The 25,594-nt window shown below is 37.8% G+C and overlaps 1 protein-coding gene across 2 annotated transcripts in view; it reads right to left on the reverse strand.

Moving 5' to 3' along the window:
- Positions 1-5,643: 5,643 nt before the first annotated feature.
- Positions 5,644-25,594, reverse strand: part of LOC138320940 (calcium-binding mitochondrial carrier protein Aralar1-like) — a 29,008-nt gene continuing 9,057 nt past the window's right edge. For both annotated transcript variants that reach the window (XM_069264263.1, XM_069264262.1), the window contains 12 exons: positions 24,418-24,559; positions 23,578-23,671; positions 23,205-23,289; positions 22,755-22,848; positions 15,871-16,079; positions 15,471-15,551; positions 14,843-14,983; positions 14,449-14,587; positions 14,040-14,198; positions 13,706-13,796; positions 9,513-12,926; positions 5,644-9,441 (listed from right to left, as the gene is read on the reverse strand). In XM_069264263.1, the coding sequence (XP_069120364.1) occupies positions 12,767-12,926; positions 13,706-13,796; positions 14,040-14,198; positions 14,449-14,587; positions 14,843-14,983; positions 15,471-15,551; positions 15,871-16,079; positions 22,755-22,848; positions 23,205-23,289; positions 23,578-23,671; positions 24,418-24,559 (1,395 nt within the window). In that variant the 3' untranslated portion in view covers positions 5,644-9,441; positions 9,513-12,766. The remainder of the gene's footprint in view (positions 9,442-9,512; positions 12,927-13,705; positions 13,797-14,039; positions 14,199-14,448; positions 14,588-14,842; positions 14,984-15,470; positions 15,552-15,870; positions 16,080-22,754; positions 22,849-23,204; positions 23,290-23,577; positions 23,672-24,417; positions 24,560-25,594) is intronic.

The following is a 25,594-nucleotide window of genomic DNA, read 5'->3' on the forward strand; positions in this document are numbered from 1 at the left end:
CAGTAATAAAATTTGGTTCAAATGTATACTCACCATGGAGGGGAGTGTATTATTGTTGCATTGGGACTGCTCTATGATATTGGTATTATAAACGAGAAACATCCCCGAAAATTCACAACCAACAGGAACTTTCGGATGGATTTTTGGATTGTGTATGTTTATTTTAAATTTTACGTAATTTTATGCTAATGATCGATTATGTAATGCAAATGTTAGGAAGGTAACTACAAAAAGAAAGTTCTTATAACGCTTAACTGTTTTTTTGTGTTGGTGCATTGACAGAACTATAATCCGACTGATACACTGTAATATTGCGGTTAATAGTATGTTCTGACAATATTGTGTCGTTTGTTTTCGACCCATCTCTTATATTGAAAGGGAAAGGTACTACAAAATACAATGAGATAAGATCTAAATATGTACGACCATCTGTAAAGTGACAACTAAACTTAATTGCCGTGTTGTAACGTCCGTAAAAGTCCGAAAGGGGGTATTAATTGCTATGAAGTTTTTTTGATGGTACCTTCTTATGAATTTCAAAAGAAAATTTGATGTTATAAGTTGTACCAAATAATGGACAAAAGATATGACCATGTTTCATTCAAATCCAAAGCACAACTCAAACGTTAAAATGTTCTGCACGATAATACTCGCCAGCCAATTACTGTTTATCGCTGTCTTGTGAATGTAAAAGAAATCCGATGATTACGTAATGAAATAATGTACCTTTTATCGGCATTCTGGCCATGACCCTATTAGCAAAGAAGTCGTCACAGCAACCCACTGTAAGTTTTTCTAAAAAGGAAACCAAACAACATGTCCCGGAATGGTAAATATTCTTATTTTATTTTTTTTCCGAAAATATTCTTCAATGTAAGTGATATAAGATACGGATATGTTTTACTTATTATTTTTTGTCTTTGAAAAGAACATTGATGAAATGATAATTTAGTAACTTAAAAAAGAATATAAAAAATATTACCCGAGACTGAGATGGTTTCATTGTTGTCCGCAAATTGTATTTCAAAACGAATTTAGATATAGAACATTTAATTACAGGTTATTTCTCAACTTATTATCTTGAAAAAACTTGAAATAATCAATAAAACTTAAATATATTTATGTTAAACTCTAAATTTTCAACACAGCACACTTAAGTATACTAAATTCAATATTTAATGAAAAACCAATTTCTTTATTATTTGGGTGGTGGGATCCTTCATCACGACTAATAGTGTGGCCTTGCACTTTGATTTTATATACCAATTTTAATGTTCTTTTTATGGATTCACTAGACACTGGAAAGTTTACACTTTGACACCAAGTGTAACTTTTCGAGTCGGTCGTATTTCAGCAATCAACCAAGAAAAAGTAATATATAAGGGATTCGGTTCCAAGCCTAGCCTAACTCCATAAAAAACAAAGTCAGAATAAAAATCACTTATGAGTTATTATAATCATAAATCAACAAATACAGTACGGGATACATCGAGATTTACAAAGGTTTATACAAATATTCTTAACTAAACACTGATCTTATATCCCTGAATACATTATTGGAATATGAACATTTCCATAGATTGAGGTGCTTCCATCTTAACTGTGTATAATGTCTCGTCCGAATATGGAGAAAGTAAATACCTACAATATAAAAGCTGATTATAATAAACATTAATATTAATAAGAATATGTAATGGACAGTCTTCCGTCTACAAATATGTTTCCGATACGGAGACACGTTTCCCCGTTTTTCCGCCAACAAACAACACTCATAGCATTTATTCCCCTGGAACATTAAGTTCCCTTTAGCGGAGAAGCCAAAACATCTTTGATAACCACTAATAGGGCATTGGTTTCGAGGAGACACAAGGCTTTCCAAAGTTTTTAGGGCCAGAAGGAGGCGACCACCTCGGGGTACCAGTGGTTTTTTTTTTTTTTGCGGGTATGAAAAAAATTTGCAAACTGGTGTGAATCCGTGTACCGGATTCTCATAAAAGTTTACAAACAAATGTTTTTTTTCTTCATAACCCGATAAGAAAAAAAAAAAAAATAATAAAAAATAAAAAAAAGCAAATTCGTAGAATTTCCATCCCCCGCTTTCAGGACATATTGTAGGTAAATATTATTGAGGTAAGGTTTAAAATTTGTTAAAACATGAAAAAATAAACTGAAGTCTTATTCGGAAGTAAGACTTTTAACTTTGTTACCAAGTTTGAAGAAAATTGGTTAATATTTATTACAGTTATTGTACGGAAGTGGCAGAAAATGACTTTTTTTTTTCTATTAAAGCAAAGGGCCATAACTCTGCTAATTAAAATATGACAAAAGTGGCGATTGAACTTGGCTATGCCCTCAAGGCATTTAACTTTGTTACCAAATTTTAACAATATATTTTAAACATTTGTTAGTTATTACACAGAAACTGCAGAAAAATGACATTTGTCATAAATCAAAGGACCATAACTCTGATAAATAACATCCGCTGAAAAAGTTGATCGAACCTGGCCAGACACTTAAGGTATTCAACCTTGTTACCAAGTTTGAAGAAAATCGGTTAATATTTATTACAGTCATGTATGGAAGTGGCAGAACCTGATTTTTTAAAAATGTAAGCAAAGGGCCATAATTCCGCTAAATAAGGTCCGTTGAAAGTCGCAATCGAACTTGGATGAGTCCTTAAGGCATCTAACCTTGTTGCTAAGTTTGAAGAAAATCGGTTTACATTTGTTACACTTATTGCACGGAAAAGGCAGAAAATGACGTTTTAAGTAATTCAAAGGGCCATAACTTCGCTAAATAAGGTCCATCCACAGTCGCGATCGAACTTGGTCGAGCCCTTAAGGTACTTAACCTTGTGATTAAGTTTGAAGAAAATCGGTTTATATTTGTAATATTTGAATGAAGATCAAGGTCATTTTTTCAAAATAAATATAGTAGCCCTTCCTCCCAGCATAATACATGCCAAATATCAGATCTCTAGGCCTCTTAGTTATTCACAAAAAGTTATTTAAGATTTAAGCCTATTTGACCCCTGTGACCTTGGATGAAGGTCAAGGTCATGCAATTGAACAAACTTGGTAGCCCTTCATCCCAGCATGCTACAGGCCCAATATCAGTAAACTGGGCCTTCTGGTTCTTGAGAAGAAGTCGTTTAAAGATTTTAGCTTTCTTGACTCTTGTGACCTTGACTGAAGGTCAATGTCATTTATTTGAACAAACTTCAAAGTCCTTCATCCCAGCATGTCAGGGGCCCAATATTAAGTCTCTAGGCCTCTTTGTTATTCACAAGAAGTTGTTTATAGTATTTAAGCCTATTTGACCCCTGTGACCTTGAATGAAGGTCAAGGTCAATCATTTGAACAAAGTTGGTAGCCCTTCATCCCAGCATGCTACAGTTCCAATATCAGTACCGTCTGGTTCTTGAGACGAAGTCATTTAAAGATTTTAGCTTTTTTGACCACTGGACCTTGAATGAAGGTCAAGGTCATTCATTTGAACAAACTTGGTAGTCCTTCATCCCAGCGTGTTGCAGGCCAAATATGAGAACCCTGAGCCTTTATGGTCTTGAACAAAAGTCGTTTAAAGATTTTAGACTATTTGACCCTTGTGACCTTGAATGAAGGTCAAGGTCATGCATTTGAACAAACTTGGTAGCCCTGCATCCCAGCATGCTACAGGCCAAATATAAGTATCCTTGGCCTTCTAGTTCTTGAGAAGAAGTCATTCAAAGATTTTAGACTTTTTGACCCCTGTGACCTTGAATGAAGGTCAAGGTCATTCATTTGAACATACTTGGTAGCCCTGCATCCCAGCATGCTACAAGCCTAATATCAGTACCCTGGGCCTTCTGGTTCTTGAGAAGAAGTCATTGAAATATTTTAACCTATTTTACCCCTGTGACCTTGAATGAAGGTCAAGGTCATTATTTGAACAAACTTGGTAGCCCTGCATCCCAGAATGCTACAGGCCAAATATCAGTACCCTGGGCCTTCTGGTTCCTGAGAAGAAGTCGTTGAAAGATTTTAGCCTATTTTACCCCTGTGACCTTGAATGAAGGTCAAGGTCATTATTTTAACAAACTTAGTAGCCCTACATCCCAGCATGCTACAGGCCAAATATCAGTACCCTGGGCCTTCTGGTTCTTGAGAAGAAGTCGTTGAAAGATTTTAGCCTATTTGACCCCGTGACCTTGAATGAAGGTCAAGGTCATTTATTTTAACAAACTTGGTAGCCCTTCATCCCAGCATGCTACAGGCCTAATATCGGTACCTTGGGCCTTCTGTTTCTTGAGAAGAAGTTGTTTGAATAACAAGAGGCCCATGGGCCTTAACGGTCACCTGAAAATTTAAGTCATTTGGACCCCACTGGGCACCACCCCTCAGCCTTTGGGGATGAGACAGGGTCAAAATGACATAATAGCAAAATGTCCTCTTGTGGTTATAATGTGAATCAAAAGTTTGAACAATTTCCAGTAGAAAATAAACAAAATATACCCAAGAAGTGTTCAATATAACCTATAGCAAACTTAGCCTCCTCCCCAGGGGCAAACAAAGAGGCCAAGGGTTATAAAATTCACAATTCTGATAAAGCACCACAATATCTTTAGAACACAAGGTCCAATAATAGCATTATTACAAAGGACATGAACTCTATAATTTAATTACCGTCGAAAAATTCCCTTTTTCAAACTCATCCCAGATATTGTTGATATAAGGCTACATACAGATTTTCATCAAAATCAGTTATCTTGATCACAAGCACAATCATAAAATTAGAACAAAGGGCAATAACTTGTATGTTACTGTCGAATAATTCCCATTTTTGAACTCGTACGAAATCTTGTTGATATAAGGCTACATACAAAGTTTCATCAACCTTGGTTAACATTTACTCAAGTCATCATAAGTCATCATGTTCACAAAGTAAAGTTAACGCACGATGGACAATAGGCTATTGCAGTAGGTCACTATGATGTATGGTCAGGTGACCTAAAAATAGTAACAGTGACCTTGACCTGGCAATCCTGAAACCGTATCTTGTCAAAAATATTATGGTCCTTTAAATTTGTGTGAAGTTTGATCAAAATCACTCGAGGAATGAAGCCGCTAGAGCACTGAAAAGGATTTTCTAAAAATAGTAACTGTGACCTTGACCTTGCAACCTTGAAACTCAAACTTTTTCAGTCCTTTGAATTTGTGTGCAGTTTGATCAAAATCACTCAAGGAATGAAGCCGCTAGAGTGCTTACAAAGAAATTATCTAAAAATAGTAACAGTGACCTTGACCTTAGTCTGGCAATCTTCACACTCAAACTTGTACGAGACATTATGATCCTTTGTCTATGTGTGAAGTGTGACCAAAATCACTCAAGGAATGAAGCCGCTAGAGCTCTGATAGGGATTTTCTAAAAATAGTAGCAGTGACATACAAAGTTTCATCAATCTCGGTTCACATTTACTTAAGTTATCATGTTCACAACAAAAAGTTAACGCACGACGGACGACGGAGGACAAAAGGCTATCGCAATAGATCACCGTGACCTATGGTCAGGTGACCTAAAAAGTTTACGCACGAAGCACGTCTGACGACGACAGACGGTGCATGATGACAAATCAAAATTTCAACAAACAACAGAAGACAAACAATTGTTGATAGGTACAAAATTTACCAGATGTTTTAATAAACAAAATATTGATAATAAACAAATGAAAAAACTTAAAATCCACCTAACAAAACCAGTCTGTATCCTAACTTCTGCAGATTAAATAAAAACAAATTGTTGAGCCCCGATTCCTAGACATATAAAATAATGGTATACATTATTAAATTCAAGGTTTTATTCAACAAATGAGAAAGAGGTCAAAACTTTTAAGCTCATGTTCAAAATATGTTTTACTTATACCAAAAAGATGAAACTGATTTACATCTTACATTTAGAAATTTGTCTTTGATCTATCAGATTTACTTCCCTTATTTTGTTTCAGTCCCTGACAGAGTGAACGAAGGGAGGTTACTCTGACCAGAGACTATTTACACCCGGTCCACCCCAACTGCGAATGATAAATATTATGAAGTTCCTTACCGTCAATCGATTGATTTGTAACACAGCGAGAAATTCTGTACCGTGTAGCGATAAACGCTAACACTCTACCGACACAACGTGGCTATTTTTAGACTCGAGTACTGTCGCCAAATCCACAGGTGAATCGCGGGGCGCTCTGGCTACATCAGCTATACCAAACACAATCGTAAGTGTTACAAATACCGTAAAATCTTGTGTTACTTACACACCAGTGTACTTTGCACATGTATTTTTTCTTATGGCTTTAAATACTGAAAAAAATCTACTATCGGTATATTTTGCGCATTCAAATTTTGGGGAAAACGATGTCCGGGGAACCACAAATTCAGTGTTATAAAGGTGGTAATTTCATTGCAAAACATTCACAATAAATGCTTGACAACTTGCACAAAAAGTGTTGTATTTAGAAGAAATAACATAATATAATTGCACTGTGCTTGTTTTCTTTTATTGGCCACCGTAACTGAAACAGTGAAATATATCTTGCAGAACATGTCAAAAACATTGGCAGTCCGCCGTATTCGATCCGTACACATGTCAATGTCTGGAGATATTACACATGAATAGTTATCAGAACTATTTGAAAATATTATAATTTAGTTACTTTAATATTGCCACAATAAGTTTTAAGTGTGTTTGAGATCATTAACAAACTTTAAAGAGCATTCCGATAGCATTTACGTTGGCTTGCAATAATCACATCGTGAGTGAACTCACTATCTGTACGGCACCAGATCCAAGCTGATGGCTAATTATATATAACAGTACGGTTAAAATGCCACTAACCTTCTAGCTTGTCAGTTTTGCTGTAATAATATTACAAACCACTTATTGAAAATCCTAAATATAGGACAGTTTAGGACTCGTCTTATAAATCCCACGTGTGTTTTGACTTTTTGCACACGGCCTGCAGCCGGGACATGTTATGGCGGTTCCCTACGTAATGAGCATAGCTAGATCTATAAGGAGTTTCATATGCAGTTTTACTAGAAATATGAAGATTTGTTAAAATATCTAAAATAAAGAAATACTAGTCAAGTGAATTTTTATGCAATTTGAAGAATATTTGTTTTGTTTTTAAGTAGATACAGACGCATTGTTGATGATATATAGATCGGTTAAGCTAACTAGCCATTCAGTTTCGTTAAGCTGGATGAGAGGCCCGAGCGTAGCATCCAGTACCAGTTTACCTGTGGATTTGGCGACAGTACTGGAGTCTATAAATAACTACACTCATTCAATACATCGATACAAGTCAGCGGTAGAGCGGTAGGGGTTTATATACACGCATCGTTCGCAGTTGGGGTGGACCGGGTGTAAACCTCTGCTCTGACTAACATGCATAATTGAGACAGTTGAGAGCTTTCCACTAATGTCAAATACAAAAGAAAAGTAATTACCAAATTCCTCTCCTGTTTTTTTTATCGAAAAAATGTTATATAAGGTTCTTTCTGTAAAATCAGGGCTTATTGACTGTTAAAAATCAGCAATTTTATTGTAATCCCAGCTGAACAGTTGTTTCACTATAACTAAAATGATTTGCCGTCTTAAAAGTTCATTCAACTATCCAGTGTGGTATACATATACCCTGCATGGTGTACAGTGTGGTATACATATACCCTGCATGGTGTACAGTGTGGTATCAAATACCCTGCATGGTGTACAGAGTGGTATACATATACCCTACATGGTGTAAAGTGTGGTATATATTTACCCTGCATGCTGTTCAGTGTGGTATCAAATACACTGCATGGTGTACAGTGTGGTATACACATATACCTTGCATGGTGTACAGTGTGGTATACACATATACCTTGCATGGTGTACAGTGTGGTATACATATACCCTGCATGGTGTACAGTGTGGTATACATATACCCTGCATGGTGTACAGAGTGGTATACATATACCCTACATGGTGTACAGTGTGGTATACATATACCCTACATGGTGTGCAGTGTGGTATACATATACCCTACATGGTGTACAGTGTGGTATACATATACCCTACATGGTGTACAGTGTGGTATACATATACCCTGCATGGTGTACAGTGTGGTACAGGGTTGGGGTCAATTACATTGCAATGTAATTAATTACAATTACAATTACTTGGTCAAAACTCAATTACAATTACAATTACTCAGTTTTGTAAATGTAATTAATTACAATTACAATTACATTCAAAAAGTAATTAATTACAATTACACATTACATTTTCTTAATATGTTTTTTATATGTTTATACCAAGGATTTATAAGTGAGATATACATCCTTGCATATATACACATTTGTATAATCTTGCACTTTAGCAGTTATACAGATATAATAAGTCGATATCAGTAAATTCTGATAGAACATATGTTCAATTCACATAAACTGCAAGTTACAATTGAGTATTGGTAGGGTGTATTTGTTTTAAATGTAGATTTTTATTGGACCTAGCAGTAATATTGTCAAATGCGTCAGCTTTATGTACCAGGTATTGATATTTTTTATTGCATTTTATCATCATTAGCATCTCAAAATCATCATCAGACAGTCTGTATCTGTCTGGTCGGAATACTTTGCCAGCAATTAACACTAAACAATCTCTCTACTGGAGCTGAAGTGGCTGGTATAGCTAAGTAGTTGCTAGCTAAAAAAGACGAATTTAGAAATTTGCAAGAATAATCTTTCCAGAACTTTAATGGGTCACAATATTTCTCTGCAATCTTCACTAAAGTCTTCTGTTAAAATTTTCTTGGCAGGGGCAGTGAAGACAAATCTGAGCTATCATCTATATTTTTGCCTTCATTAGATTTGCTAATTAGGTGATCAACAGGTGTTATATAAGCAAGACCTTTGTGAGTTGTAATCACAGGCTTTGTGTTCACAACTTCACACCTCACACCTAGCTTGTATATTGCTTGAGGGGTAAACTACAGGTAAAACAGGTCTCACATATGTTACCTGTTTAAATTTCTACATAGCCAAATAAATGTCATACATTCATTAATCTTGGTAATTATTTAGACATTAGTAAATATATAAATGTAATTGAAAAGTAATTGAAATGTAATTGTTAATTACACATTTTTATAATGTAATTAATTACAATTACAATTACATGTAATTGAAATATTTCTTAATTACAAATTACTTTCAATTACTTGAAAAAATGTAATTAATTGCAATTAATTACAATTACATTTTTAATTACCCCAACCCTGGTGTGGTATACATATACCCTGCATGGTGTACAGTGTGGTATACACATATACCCTGCATGGTGTACAGTGTGGTATACATATACCCTACATGGTGTACAGTGTGGTATACACATATACCCTGCATGGTGTACAGTGTGGTATACATATACCTTACATGGTGTACAGTGTGGTATACACATATACCCTGCATGGTGTACTGTAAAATGTTCATACAATATACCTTACATGGTGTACAGTGTGGTATACACATATACCCTGCATGGTGTACTGTAAAATGTTCATGAAATTGCATGAGCGTATTATGCATTTTTTTTCTATGAAAATACATAAACATAACCAAACATATGTGTGTAATGCAACAAATATTGGTAAGTACAGCCAGCCTTTCAGCTACGCTATCATAACATAAATTGATCTTTTGCATGTAACAACCTATTTCTGTACAGATTAAAAATAATACCACGTCCATGTTTGTCATACAGTCTCAGAACAGGCTCTATTAGATATGTTACTATCTACATTATTGTATATATGTGTTATTCTGTGACACAGTATTACATATATAAAAACAAAGAGAGAAACATATCTATAGTCAACTGTGGTCTCACAAAAGACCGATGCATACCAGCTATCAAAGCCTGCTTATGAAATGGCACCATGCAGGCACAGTTTGACGTTTACTGGCAGCATGTTATCACTTCAACTAACATAGAGCACTCAAGACAGTGATATTATATCTTACTGCAAAAATACTAGTATTTATTAAATGCAATGTAAATGGTAAAGTATTCAAATTATAATTGAAATTCTAAATGAAAATAATTACCAGCACTTGTAGCAAAAGTGTATTTCATAAAGAAAAAGAAAAAGAAAAAAAATGTAATTTTTATCCTCCTCCATAACTCAAACTATCTTTTACCAGATTTATTCTATATTCTTACTTTACTGCAGCACAAAGGCAACCATGCAGCTAGGACACATTTAGCACTTTTCTTATGTATACAGATTCTTCAAAGAGCACTATTGGATTAACAACGAGGGGTGTAAATGGCACCAAGATCAAACTTCAGATAGGAACAATATCTATTGTCCAACAGATAAATATGTAATTTACTAACAAACTTACACATAACATAAATCTTTCTGTACTTAGGTATTGGGGGAACAAAAGAAATTTTGTCTCTGATCTCCCTGAATTAAAGCTAAATTTCCAGACCAGCTTGAGTTTGTAGCTTCACCCATTTAATGTTATTTTGTCTTTGTATGCGGTGATATTTCTCTTGAGAGCATGCAGGTATTAAAGCATTACATTTGTAAGGAAATCAAATAAGAATATTTTCTCACTCAGAATACTGGAAGCACTTCAAATTTAACAAGCATTTGAGAATAATAATGCCAAGATTTCCGGACGGAAACAATAAATCATTCCACATACAAATGTCATTCTTACTTTTAAAGTCTAAAAGTTTTCAACAGATCATTTAAATTATGAAAAGCTTAACATTTCCTTTCAGATACCCTTGTTGCCAATATGAAACTTGAAATTGTCTACCAACCAAACATTGTGGGATATAAGTAGTTAGTTTTATAGTAATAGAGATCTTGGTAATGATAACATTTAAAACAAGGAATTGGACATTGTACATGTATGTTGCGACACTATGGGATAAACATGGGTAACAATACTTGCCCAGTCTCCCTCATTTCATGGCGGGGTTAAAGAAAATGTTCTAAATAGGACACTGTTACATTATGCTTTATCACACCTGTACCCAAAAGGTATGACTTTAAACACTCCAGCACCACATATAAAACTACATATCAAAACAATGAATCAAGCAAAAGCATTAAATTGTTCACCTTTGAACTTGCAGTATGCTTGAGAGGTAATCATACTTATTTAGATGGTTACAAAGCTATATCAGGGGAGACAATTCATCAAATGCATTATTAGGATAAGAAATATTTAGCCTTGTTGTTACAGGCCGTCTGATGATCATTCAGGGTCATTAAATTGTCAGGCATTTCAGGGGTTTGTTCTAAATAACTCAGCACCGGGGCATTCTGAAATATATTTGAGACTTTCAGAGTAATCCTGAAATAAAGTTTAATTTTTCTTTTGTACTAAATACTATATAATAATTTTGTAGTGTTATTGGCACATTTACTTATCACAAGCGCACGGTGGAGTGCAGCAAGTCCACATGTTATACACAAATAAACCCTGGAAAAGTCATTTCATTGCACTTTCCAGTAAAAATAGAGAGCATCAACATAGCAATACTAATTTAAGTATAAGTACAAATGTTATCCAATGGGATATTTTTATCAGTCATTGTTAAATTGAGCTGAACAACTATTATTATCAATATCTACAAACGTAATCTGTCCAAATGAATTGAATGGCGACACACGATGAAAAATTCTATTTTCACTAAAGTGATCTAGTTCCACATCATTCAGATTGATAAAACAGTTTGTGTAGTATAACTACTGTGATCTGTACAAAACATGATATAATGTCACACTGGAGTATTGGTATTAAAACAATTTTACATTCTATTACAATTGTAGGATCAGTCACTTTCCATATTTGCCAGATCTCTTACAATTATCTCCCTTCCTTTCTAACTTAGTATCAGAGCAGTTCAATTAATCTTCCCATCATCTTTAATCTCTTAAAATGTTTATCAGATCTCATAGCTAATCTCCCTCCCTCCACCCCCTAAAACAATCTTTATGTATGCTTATCAAAGCAAGTTACAACCACAACATAATGACTTTCCTGTTTAGTCAATGGCAAACCAAGCTGAACAGAGGAATCAATAAAAAGCTTCTCTTACTATTCCCCGTCTCCCGACCACAAAATTATATTTGAGCAATACAAATGATACCAGTCCGAGTCATAGGATCCACTGGTCGTTTTCTGGTAAACGACGTGCCTAGTTCAAAGCCAACTGAGGATGAATGACCATATAGGACAAGTACTGGAAACAGGCCTGCATTACCATGATATTTCCCAGAACAACTCTGTGCCCTCCCTGTCACACCCCTCTTTATACTGATGTAACAAATGTGGTGACTTGTGTGACTCTATAGCCATGTAACAAGCCCATGTTAGTCACCCTCACATTTCCTGGCCAGTAATCAATAAGATTACACCCAGGATTTGCCTGGTCATCATTTTGTACCCTCTATGATCATAATGGACATCACCTTTCATTGTTACAGTCAGTTTATACAGGTATCACAGGGGTGACAGGTTGTGTAACAAAGATTTATCATCACACTAAATGAAGTATAATAAATAAAGGTTCATTTAAAACCAGTTCCATAAACATGGATTCCATGTCTAAAAATGTTTTTGCATCTTTTTAAAACTACAATGTAGTTGCATTCTCACTTTTCATCCTTTCTCTCAGTTGGTTTCTTTAAAAAAAGTTTTTTGGGATTCTATATATGTATTAAAAAGTTTCAAGATGCTGACGACTTGAATTTTGGTAGACATAGACCAAACTTGGACTCCATTCCATCAAAGGTAGCCTTAGCAAGTCTGTACCCTCCAATGTGATCAGGGTTCCGTGATAACTGTTCCTCCAAAACGGGAGACTTTCCTGCTGAACCTTCCGGTCGCCTGAAGCACAAACACACCATATAACAGTTTGATCACTAATCCTTGTAAAACAGTTTTCCAGGATGTTGCCAGAATGTCTGCCATATTAATCATCTTTAATAACATTAACGTTAACAGACTACAACTACAGTTAAGACAGAAACAAATTTATAAATATTCTATATCTAACAAGGTGTTTTACTGATTGTGATTGCTAATGTAAGACATAGGATTATAAATGATAAGAATTACACTATTTCACGATAAGAATACAGCAATCAATTACTCAGATATGCAAGACTAAGTCATTCTATCACTTGCAACAAAAGTTAATTGTACACATGAAGTATTACTTTGTTTTTCAAATAGATTTTTTTCCTCAGAGGACTTTAAAGTGAACAGTCGGGCAAGGATGGCTAAAGTCGGTAAAAATGGTGTGAATGTATCCAGTATAATTTCTTATGAAATAGAAAAATAAAATCTCTCGCCAAAATCTGTCTGCGTACGATGAAATTAATTTAAAGTATAGGAATCCTAAAACGTCCTCCCGGCTGACTATGTCCGTGGTTACATTTACACACAGCCTCGCTTTCAATGCTTTCAACTTTTCTTTACTTTAATGGTCAGAGCTGGGAAACGTAAGCAGAACTTGGCCGTCGTATTAATATGTGAGAACTTTTGGAAGGCCAATGAACGCATTTAGACTGGTTTTCTTTGCCCGACTATTCACTTTAAATGTAAAATCTACATTCCAGTTCTGTACAAAACTGATTTATTATACAATATATCTAAATACCCACCTGCCACCGAAATCCACATAAAACAACCTTTGTAACAGTTCATATGTTAGCAACGTCACACCAAACTGTGGTGAGGACCTGAATACACGGGCTGTAACAAATAAATACAGAAATATGTCTTGTACATTAAAGACTACACACAAAACATCATCAGATACGATATATATGATTCTATTCAGCACAAGATTTAAATCTATCTAATTTGGGTTCCATACAAAAACCTTTAGATTGAATCAGTATATTTCAACACCAAAGGACAGTATATTTTTTCAAAACATTTTCACTCAAATTTAGTACTTTCAATGCCTGTTGCTGATTTTAAAGTTCATTATACCTGGAGCTCCTTTCCAAAATGCAGCGAATCCTTCTTCAGCATAAATCTTTCTGGCACAGTCTGTGAGACCGGTGTAGACGGTTTGTCCCTTACGAGCCTGAACCTGCAGTCTTGTCTTTATCACATCAGCAGGGGTGGGCAGAGCCGCCGCAGGCATACCTGTATCATACATTAATATTGCTATGTTGATGATACAGTCTCTTATAAATACACTTGAGACGGGTTTTACTAGCACATAAATGTTAACCTTAATTACTTTGCAAACATTTGTACTTTATCAAGACAATGCAGGTTTGAAATAATATATGATCATACAAGTAGGACAGAAAAGTTGTGTATAGATTAGAGTCACTCTGATTATACAATGGAAGTAGAAGTACAATTGTAACGAGGATCTGCTGACACAAACCTGCACATGTAGCTGCCAGCAGCAGTGTACCAGGGGAATTGTAACCATTTTCATCAGCAAAAGCTTTCTTTAAATGTGCATAGGCAGGAAAATAGATAGCAGAAAAGGGTATGTCTCTTAGGAAACAGGCTCTGGAACCCTGAAAACCAACAAGTACATTTTTACTTTCATTTCAAAATCAAAACAAACAAGAAAACAAAAATGCTGCTCTCTGTAAAGGTTTAATATACTTTTTGTTTCCCGAAACAAAAAACTGATATTCATTATAGAGACTAATTATTAAAGCAAAGCCAATACATGAAAGTGAAAGAGAAGCAGATTCCTTGAGTAGAAACAACAGACATGCCCGAGATACACAATATACTCGATAATCAGTGTAGAAAAGTACACAAACCTTGTATAGCCCAAAGAATCCCAGGTCTTTTATAACACTGAAGGCACTGACGCGAGTCTTGCCCACGATTTCACCGGCTACCTGTAGTCGGATCTTTACAATTTCTAAAGGATTGGTAAACATAACTTGTGATGCACCAGCCTGTAATTGAAAATAATCTGGATATAAAGTTATTTTTTTGTTTGTTTCACATTCTTTTTCAAATTCTGACAGAGAAACTGAATCAGCTACATTTACAGTCAATAGAAAGATTTGCCAAGAGGTTCACCCATCACAAATAGTCATTGTGACCAATATTTATGTTGAAATATTACAATTCTTTTATATCATTATTCAATAAAATTCAATTCTGAATCAATTACTATCAACTGCAATACAATTTTTTTTTTTCATTTTTCCTGTTCATTATAACATTATTATTAACACCAATTACTTTATTTTAAGGACTGTCTTTCTTTCAACAGAGACAGACAACAAGGTTTAATTGATTTACAAGTAGGATATATTTGATTCATTTATATATGATATACAGTATCCAATAGATTTATAGCCTAGGTATGATATAAATGTATATAATTGATTTATAAGTATGAAATATTTATATGTTTGCTTTATGATTTTGTCTTACCGTTCCTCCTGCTACACACTCGGCCCAGAGAGGAAGGGTTCCATCTTTGTTCATCAGATTGTCTCGCATAAAGTCATTCATCTATCAGGAACAAATCATTGGTACTAAAACATCAAACCTATCCAATTTCACATGTCCTTTGACTTTACATTTGATAAATGTGTTTCCAAAGACATGGTATGTAATTAAATATATATTTATTCAAAGACTCATAATATATTTAAACAGTTTGGGATTATTGCAAACATAGTTATTGCAAATTTCCCATATTCACATGATACCATTTCCTCTTCACACAATCAACAGCAGACTAACAAGTTCATCATTAACACCATTCCAGGAATCTTGCAAAGCTTCCCTCTTTACTCATATCATCTAGCAACAAGTTTGATGTACTAACCGTCAGTTTGATAGCTTTCTCCGGGCAGACACCAACCAGTTGAGGTCCCAGACCACGGTAAAGTCCCAAGACTCCCTCATGTCGAATAACTTTCTTAAAACAGTCAAAGCTGTTCTTGTACATGAGTTCTCCTACCATCGAGCCAGTACGTTGGTTTTGTATACGAGTCTTCACAAGATCAATTGGGTAGACAGCCGTCGCTCCAGTGGCTGAAAATTAAACACACCAATAACATAAACAAATTAAACATCTAACATAGAATGTGTAATGGAATTAGACCCCAGTGTAAATTTGTACACTACACCTACCTCCAGCTTCAGACCCCAGCGTAAATCTGTACACTACACCTACCTCCAGCTATATACCCCAGTGTAAACCTGTACACTACACCCACCTCCAGCTATAGACCCAAGTATAAATCTGTACACTACACCTACCTCCAGCTTCAGACCCCAGTATAAATCTGTACACTACACCTACCTCCAGCTTCAGACCCCAGTGTAAATTTGTACACTAAACCTACATCCAGCTATAGACCCCAAAGTAAATCTGTACACTACACCTACCTCCAGCTATAGACCCCAGTGTAAATCTGTACACTACACCTACCTCCAGCTATAGACCCCAGAGTAAATCTACACTAAACCTACCTCCAGCTATAGACCCCAGAGTAAATCTGTACACTACACCTACCTCCAGCTATATACCCCAGTGTAAATCTGTACACTACACCTACCTCCAGCTATAGACCCCAGAGTAAATCTGTACACTACACCTACCTCCAGCTATTTACCCCAGTGTAAATCTGTACACTACACCTACCTCCAGCTATATACCCCAGTGTAAATCTGTACACTACACCTACCTCCAGCTATAGACCCCAGTGTAAATCTGTACACTACACCCACCTCCAGCTATAGACCCCAGTGTAAATCTGTACACTACACCTACCTCCAGCTATAGACCCCAGTGTAAATCTGTACACTAAACCTACCTCCAGCTTCAGACCCCAAAGTAAAGCTGTACACTACACCTACCTCCAGCTTCAGACCCCAAAGTAAATCTGTACACTACACCTACCTCCAGCTATATACCCCAGTGTAAATCTGTACACTAAACCTAACTCCAGCTATAGACCCCAGTGTAAATCTGTACACTACACCTACCTCCAGCTATATACCCCAGTGTAAATCTGTACACTACACCTACCTCCAGCTATAGACCCCAGAGTAAACTGTACACTAAACCTACCTCCAGCTTCAGACCCCAAAGTAAATCTGTACACTAAACCTACCTCCAGCTTCAGACCCCAGTGTAAATCTGTACACTACACCTACCTCCAGCTATATAACCCAGTATAAATCTGTACACTACACCTACCTCCAGCTATAGACCCCAGTGTAAATCTGTACACTACACCTACCTCCAGCTATAGACCCCAGTGTAAATCTGTACACTACACCTACCTCCAGCTATAGACCCCAGTGTAAATCTGTACACTACACCTACCTCCAGCTTCAGACCCCAGTGTAAATCTGTACACTACACCTACCTCCAGCTTCAGACCCCAGTGTAAATCTGTACACTACACCTACCTCCAGCTTCAGACCCCAGAGTAAATCTGTACACTACACCTACCTCCAGCTATATACCCCAGTGTAAATCTGTACACTACACCCACCTCCAGCTATAGACCCCAGTATAAATCTGTACACTAAACCTACCTCCAGCTTCAGACCCCAAAGTAAAGCTGTACACTACACCTACCTCCAGCTTCAGACCCCAAAGTAAATCTGTACACTACACCTACCTCCAGCTATATACCCCAGTGTAAATCTGTACACTAAACCTAACTCCAGCTATAGACCCCAGTGTAAATCTGTACACTACACCCACCTCCAGCTATATACCCCAGTGTAAATTTGTACACTACACCCACCTCCAGCTATAGACCCCAGTGTAAATCTGTACACTACACCAACCTCCAGCTATATACCCCAATGTAAATTTGTACACTACACCCACCTCCAGCTATAGACCCCAGAGTAAATCTGTACACTACACCCACCTCCAGCTATAGACCCCAGTATCAATCTGTACACTAAACCTACCTCCAGCTTCAGACCCCAAAGTAAATCTGTACACTACACCTACCTCCAGCTTCAGACCCCAAAGTAAATCTGTACACTACACCTACCTCCAGCTATATACCCCAGTGTAAATCTGTACACTAAACCTACCTCCAGCTTCAGACCCCAAAGTAAATCTGTACACTACACCTACCTCCAGCTTCAGACCCCAGTGTAAATCTGCACACTACACCTACCTCCAGCTTCAGACCCCAGTGTAAATCTGTACACTACACCTACCTCCAGCTTCAGACCCCAGAGTAAATCTGTACACTACACCTACCTCCAGCTTCAGACCCCAGAGTAAATCTGTACACTACACCTACCTCCAGCTTCAGACCCCAGTATAAATCTGTACACTACACCTACCTCCAGCTTCAGACCCCAGTGTAAATCTGTACACTACACCTACCTCCAGCTTCAGACCCCAAAGTAAATCTGTACACTACACCTACCTCCAGCTTCAGACCCCAGAGTAAATCTGTACACTACACCTACCTCCAGCTTCAGACCCCAGAGTAAATCTGTACAATACACCTACCTCCAGCTTCAGACCCCAAAGTAAAAATGTACACTACACCTACCTCCAGCTTCAGACCCCAAAGTAAATCTGTACACTACACCTACCTCCAGCTTCAGACCCCAGAGTAAATCTGTACACTACACCTACCTCCAGCTATAGACCCCAGAGTAAATCTGTACACTACACCTACCTCCAGCTATATACCCCAGTGTAAATCTGTACACTACACCTACCTCCAGCTATAGACCCCACTGTAAATCTGTACACTACACCTACCTCCAGCTATAGACCCCAGTGTAAATCTGTACACTACACCCACCTCCAGCTTCAGACCCCAGTATAAATCTGTACACTACACCTACCTCCAGCTTCAGACCCCAGTATAAATCTGTACACTACACCTACCTCCAGCTTCAGACCCCAGTGTAAATCTGTACACTACACCTACCTCCAGCTATAGACCCCAGTGTAAATCTGTACACTACACCTACCTCCAGCTATAGACCCCAAAGTAAATCTGTACACTACACCTACCTCCAGCTATAGACCCCAGTGTAAATCTGTACACTACACCTACCTCCAGCTATTTACCCCAGTGTAAATCTGTACACTACACCTACCTCCAGCTATAGACCCCAAAGTAAAACTGTACACTACACCTACCTCCAGCTATATACCCCAGTGTAAATCTGTACACTACACCTACCTCCAGCTATAGACCCCAGTGTAAATCTGTACACTACACCCACCTCCAGCTATAGACCCCAGTGTAAATCTGTACACTACACCCACCTCCAGCTATATACCCCAGTGTAAATTTGTACACTACACCCACCTCCAGCTATAGACCCCAGAGTAAATCTGTACACTACACCTACCTCCAGCTATATACCCCAGTGTAAATCTGTACACTACACCCACCTCCAGCTATAGACCCCAGTATAAATCTGTACACTAAACCTACCTCCAGCTTCAGACCCCAAAGTAAAGCTGTACACTACACCTACCTCCAGCTTCAGACCCCAAAGTAAATCTGTACACTACACCTACCTCCAGCTATATACCCCAGTGTAAATCTGTACACTACACCTACCTCCAGCTATAGACCCCAGTGTAAATCTGTACACTACACCTACCTCCAGCTATAGACCCCAGTGTAAATCTGTACACTACACCTACCTCCAGCTTCAGACCCCAGTGTAAATCTGTACACTACACCTACCTCCAGCTTCAGACCCCAGTGTAAATCTGTACACTACACCTACCTCCAGCTTCAGACCCCAGAGTAAATCTGTACACTACACCTACCTCCAGCTATAGACCCCAGTGTAAATCTGTACACTACACCTACCTCCAGCTATAGACCCCAGTATAAATCTGTACACTAAACCTACCTCCAGCTATAGACCCCAGTATAAATCTGTACACTAAACCTACCTCCAGCTTCAGACCCCAAAGTAAAGCTGTACACTACACCTACCTCCAGCTTCAGACCCCAAAGTAAATCTGTACACTACACCTACCTCCAGCTATATACCCCAGTGTAAATCTGTACACTAAACCTAACTCCAGCTATAGACCCCAGTGTAAATCTGTACACTACACCCACCTCCAGCTATATACCCCAGTGTAAATTTGTACACTACACCCACCTCCAGCTATATACCCCAATGTAAATTTGTACACTACACCCACCTCCAGCTATAGACCCCAGAGTAAATCTGTACACTACACCCACCTCCAGCTATAGACCCCAGTATAAATCTGTACACTAAACCTACCTCCAGCTTCAGACCCCAAAGTAAATCTGTACACTACACCTACCTCCAGCTTCAGACCCCAAAGTAAATCTGTACACTACACCTACCTCCAGCTATATACCCCAGTGTAAATCTGTACACTAAACCTAACTCCAGCTATAGACCCCAGTGTAAATCTGTACACTACACCTACCTCCAGCTATATACCCCAGTGTAAATCTGTACACTACACCTACCTCCAGCTTCAGACCCCAGTGTAAATCTGTACACTACACCTACCTCCAGCTTCAGACCCCAGAGTAAATCTGTACACTACACCTACCTCCAGCTTCAGACCCCAGAGTAAATCTGTACACTACACCTACCTCCAGCTTCAGACCCCAGTGTAAATCTGTACACTTCACCTACCTCCAGCTTCAGACCCCAGAGTAAATCTGTACACTACACCTACCTCCAGCTTCAGACCCCAAAGTAAATCTGTACACTACACCTACCTCCAGCTTCAGACCCCAGAGTAAATCTGTACACTACACCTACCTCCAGCTTCAGACCCCAGAGTAAATCTGTACAATACACCTACCTCCAGCTTCAGACCCCAAAGTAAAAATGTACACTACACCTACCTCCAGCTTCAGACCCCAAAGTAAATCTGTACACTACACCTACCTCCAGCTTCAGACCCCAGAGTAAATCTGTACACTACACCTACCTCCAGCTATATACCCCAGTGTTAATCTGTACGCTACACCTATCTCCAGCTGTAGACCCCAGAGTAAATCTGTACACTACACCTACCTCCAGCTATATACCCCAGTGTAAATCTGTACACTACACCTACCTCCAGCTTCAGACCCCAGTATAAATCTGTACACTACACCTACCTCCAGCTTCAGACCCCAGTATAAATCTGTACACTACACCTACCTCCAGCTTCAGACCCCAGTGTAAATTTGTACACTAAACCTACATCCAGCTATAGACCCCAAAGTAAATCTGTACACTACACCTACCTCCAGCTATAGACCCCAGTGTAAATCTGTACACTACACCTACCTCCAGCTATAGACCCCAGAGTAAATCTGTACACTACACCTACCTCCAGCTATTTACCCCATTGTAAATCTGTACACTACACCTACCTCCAGCTATAGACCCCAGAGTAAACTGTACACTACACCTACCTCCAGCTATATACCCCAGTGTAAATCTGTACACTACACCTACCTCCAGCTATAGACCCCAGTGTAAATCTGTACACTACACCCACCTCCAGCTATATACCCCAGTGTAAATCTGTACACTACACCTACCTCCAGCTATAGACCCCAGAGTAAACTGTACACTACACCTACCTCCAGCTATATACCCCAGTGTAAATCTGTACACTACACCCACCTCCAGCTATAGACCCCAGTGTAAATCTGTACACTACACCCACCTCCAGCTATATACCCCAGTGTAAATTTGTACACTACACCCACCTCCAGCTATAGACCCCAGAGTAAATCTGTACACTACACCTACCTCCAGCTATAGACCCCAGAGTAAATCTGTACACTACACCCACCTCCAGCTATAGACCCCAGTATAAATCTGTACACTAAACCTACCTCCAGCTTCAGACCCCAAAGTAAAGCTGTACACTACACCTACCTCCAGCTTCAGACCCCAAAGTAAATCTGTACACTACACCTACCTCCAGCTATATACCCCAGTGTAAATCTGTACACTACACCCACCTCCAGCTATAGACCCCAGTGTAAATCTGTACACTACACCCACCTCCAGCTATATACCCCAGTGTAAATTTGTACACTACACCCACCTCCAGCTATAGACCCCAGAGTAAATCTGTACACTACACCTACCTCCAGCTATAGACCCCAGAGTAAATCTGTACACTACACCCACCTCCAGCTATAGACCCCAGTATAAATCTGTACACTAACCTACCTACCTCCAGCTTCAGACCCCAAAGTAAATCTGTACACTACACCTACCTCCAGCTTCAGACCCCAGCGTAAATCTGTACACTACACCTACCTCCAGCTTCAGACCCCAGAGTAAATCTGTACACTACACCTACCTCCAGATTCAGACCCCAAAGTAAATCTGTACACTACACCTACCTCCAGCTTCAGACCCCAGAGTAAATCTGTACACTACACCTACCTCCAGCTTCAGACCCCAGAGTAAATCTGTACAATACACCTACCTCCAGCTTCAGACCCCAAAGTAAATCTGTACACTACACCTACCTCCAGCTTCAGACCACAAAGTAAATCTGTACACTAAACCTACCTCCAGCTTCAGACCCCAGAGTAAATCTGTACACTAAACCTACCTCCAGCTATATACCCCAGTGTAAATCTGTACACTAAACCTACCTCCAGCTACAGACCCCAGTGTAAATCTGTACACTACACCTACCCCAAGCTATAGACCCCAGTGTAAACTGTACACTTAACATACCTCCAGCAACAGACCCCAATGCAAATCTGTACACACTCTCAAGAACTCCTAGTAAACTTGATCGTTCCTTCCCTTGCTCCAAATTTATTTTTTCCTGGAAGAGTTGAATGCAGTCACTACATCACTGGACATTTAAGTATCATAAGCTTCTCCAACTATATAACATTCCTAGATGGTGTAGGATTGCTTTTGATCAATCAAATTCAGAAATAGATTTGATGAGATTTTTATGCAATGTTAAATTCACACCAAAGATATTTCACTTTTTTTTGTATATGCAAATGAATTTGGCAAAAGGCAAAGTAAAGCCTATATGAGCCATCTCTAAACGATATGATACCACACATACTCTGACAAATACCATACAAATTACAGTTGTATGTCTGGTATAGACAATGAGGATTTAGGCTTTCCATACAAACTACTGATTACAAAATGATTAAACAATACCTGTGCAATAGCCATCTGAATTGTAAATGGAGTTTCTCGTCCCTTCATTGGTGAAATTTGGTGAAGATCTTCATATGACAACCTCCTGTTGGAGAATATATCAGAATATTGATGGTACACAGGTACATGTTTGGTAAAAATGTCAATAGCTATAAAGTCACTAATACGTCAGGTGTATTCACAAATAACTAAACCCATCATAAAATTTTTCCCATCCTCTTCAATTATTCACCTCCAATTCTATAACCCAATTGTGTTTATTGTACATTTATTATATACCTCAATGGTGTGTAGACTATACATCAATTCTATACCCTCAATAATGTTTACACTGTACACTTTATACCCCAATGTTAACTGCTGTCCACTTTACCCTCTCTGATGCTTCAGTCCGACCAAATGAAAAAGAATATCCAGTTCAAGCGGTGTGATCTGAGAATATTCCTGGGCCTGGTAAAGCATTTCCTCTGAAATCAAAATGAGTTTTATCACACAACTAGCCAGTACAGCCATGTCATAAATATCGATGGACACATGTAATAACACTATTGTGACATCACAGGTAGTTTTGACATCATAATCTATATATGAAGTAACATGATTGTCTCAGAAGACAGAAATGTCACATCTGAGCCGTATTTCTACTGTTTTATAGAGACAAAATCTTAAGTTTTACTTATATTTCTATTATTAAAAGTTATGCGATAAATAGAATCTTACATTCATGACTATGTGATATGATTTATCAAAATCATTACATAATCTGATATGCCACTCACCTTAAGGCTTGTGCCAAATCGAATTATTGAGCTCGTTTGATAAATTTCATATCACATAGCCACTTATGTAAGCTCATCTATTTATATTACTTCTATCTAAATTGTCCCTTTAATTTATATAGATTACGATAGTGCTTTCCTTATGTGGCCTGTGATTGTTTATGTGTGTTGGCCTCAAAGGCCTTTGGATACTTGGGTATCAACAGGCGGAAATCAAGACACCTTCGCTATACTGACACGAAAAAGGGTATCTCATAATATAGCATTTTCTGATGTTAAATGATTTTATCACATAACTATGCAGGTTTCACTTTGTAAAGATCCTGTGATAAACTCCATAGCAGTTGATAATTGTTTAAAGCCAATTTATTTGAATTAAGAATACAAATAATGGAGGCCTAACCAAATATTCCAGAGATTTATTTCTGACTGACCTTTAGTGACCTCTTTACTGGTATCACGTCGTGTAGCAGACATGTAAATCTTCTTGACAAGTTCCATATTGTTCAGCAGTGAGATGAAGGCCATGAAGAAGGAGTAGCTCACTTGTCTATGTTTCTCCCCACCAACTGTTACCTAGCAACACATAAACATATAAATGTGAGTATATATAGGACTATTTATAAAATCAAATTTTTACAATTTGTATCACAGCATATGCTTCCAGCAGGAAAATCTGTCTATTCTTAGACAGAATCAAAATTCATCTGGTAAGATTACTTTACCTGCTTATACCAAAACTTTTCATCAGAACTAATTGCCATTTTCTAGCAAATACATAACAGCAAAGCATACTGGATTACATTACTGTATATAAAAATGAATTTTATTTTACATCGATTACGAAACAGTTTATAAAACTTATGCAAATCACTTTCGATGGCCCGTATGTAAGCGCGCGAGGGATATTAGTGTTGGAGGAAACTGGAGTGCCCGGAGAAAACCAACATGATCTTGCAGGTGACCCCTAACCTTTTCACGTCCGTGCCGGGATCTAACACCAGCCGGCTAGGTGAAAGGCATGTGGCTTAACCACTACACCACCCCATCATCCATGAGTGTATATCGTAAACTTCACTTTAATTGGTACACAATCAATGTTTTCTTGATGTCTTGTAACCAGATATAAATAAATAAAGGCTTTCTGGACATCATCTTCACATGGTCCAGAACATTTCACGTTCTATGAAATTTCAGCAAAATTAGTCAAGCCATTATAGGAAAGTGATATTCCAGTATACCTCCAAACTTCATTTCAGGAGCTACATTGATTTTGTTCCTTACTGTGATTTTCACTGACAAAGTTTGAATATGAACTCAATCTAATTAAAATAAGACTTGTAATTCTGCTCAACGATGATACTCTACGTTACGCTTGGCTCAAATACAAGATCTAATAATGTCTTGTTCAGGGTCACCTCAGCATGACCCTTACGGTTTGCCAATCAGCATGTTGCCTACAAAATCTTCTTGTGTTTGATTCTCAAGGAAGTATAAACGGCTACTAGCTACATATGGTATGTCTAGAGATGTCCTGATTCTAGGCCAGAGGTCATGCTGAGGTGACCCGAACAGGGCATTGTTAGATCTTGTATTTGAGTGTAACGTAGG

Source organism: Argopecten irradians, chromosome 4, assembly GCF_041381155.1.
Source record: "Argopecten irradians isolate NY chromosome 4, Ai_NY, whole genome shotgun sequence".
NCBI classification, from domain to species: domain Eukaryota; kingdom Metazoa; phylum Mollusca; class Bivalvia; order Pectinida; family Pectinidae; genus Argopecten; species Argopecten irradians.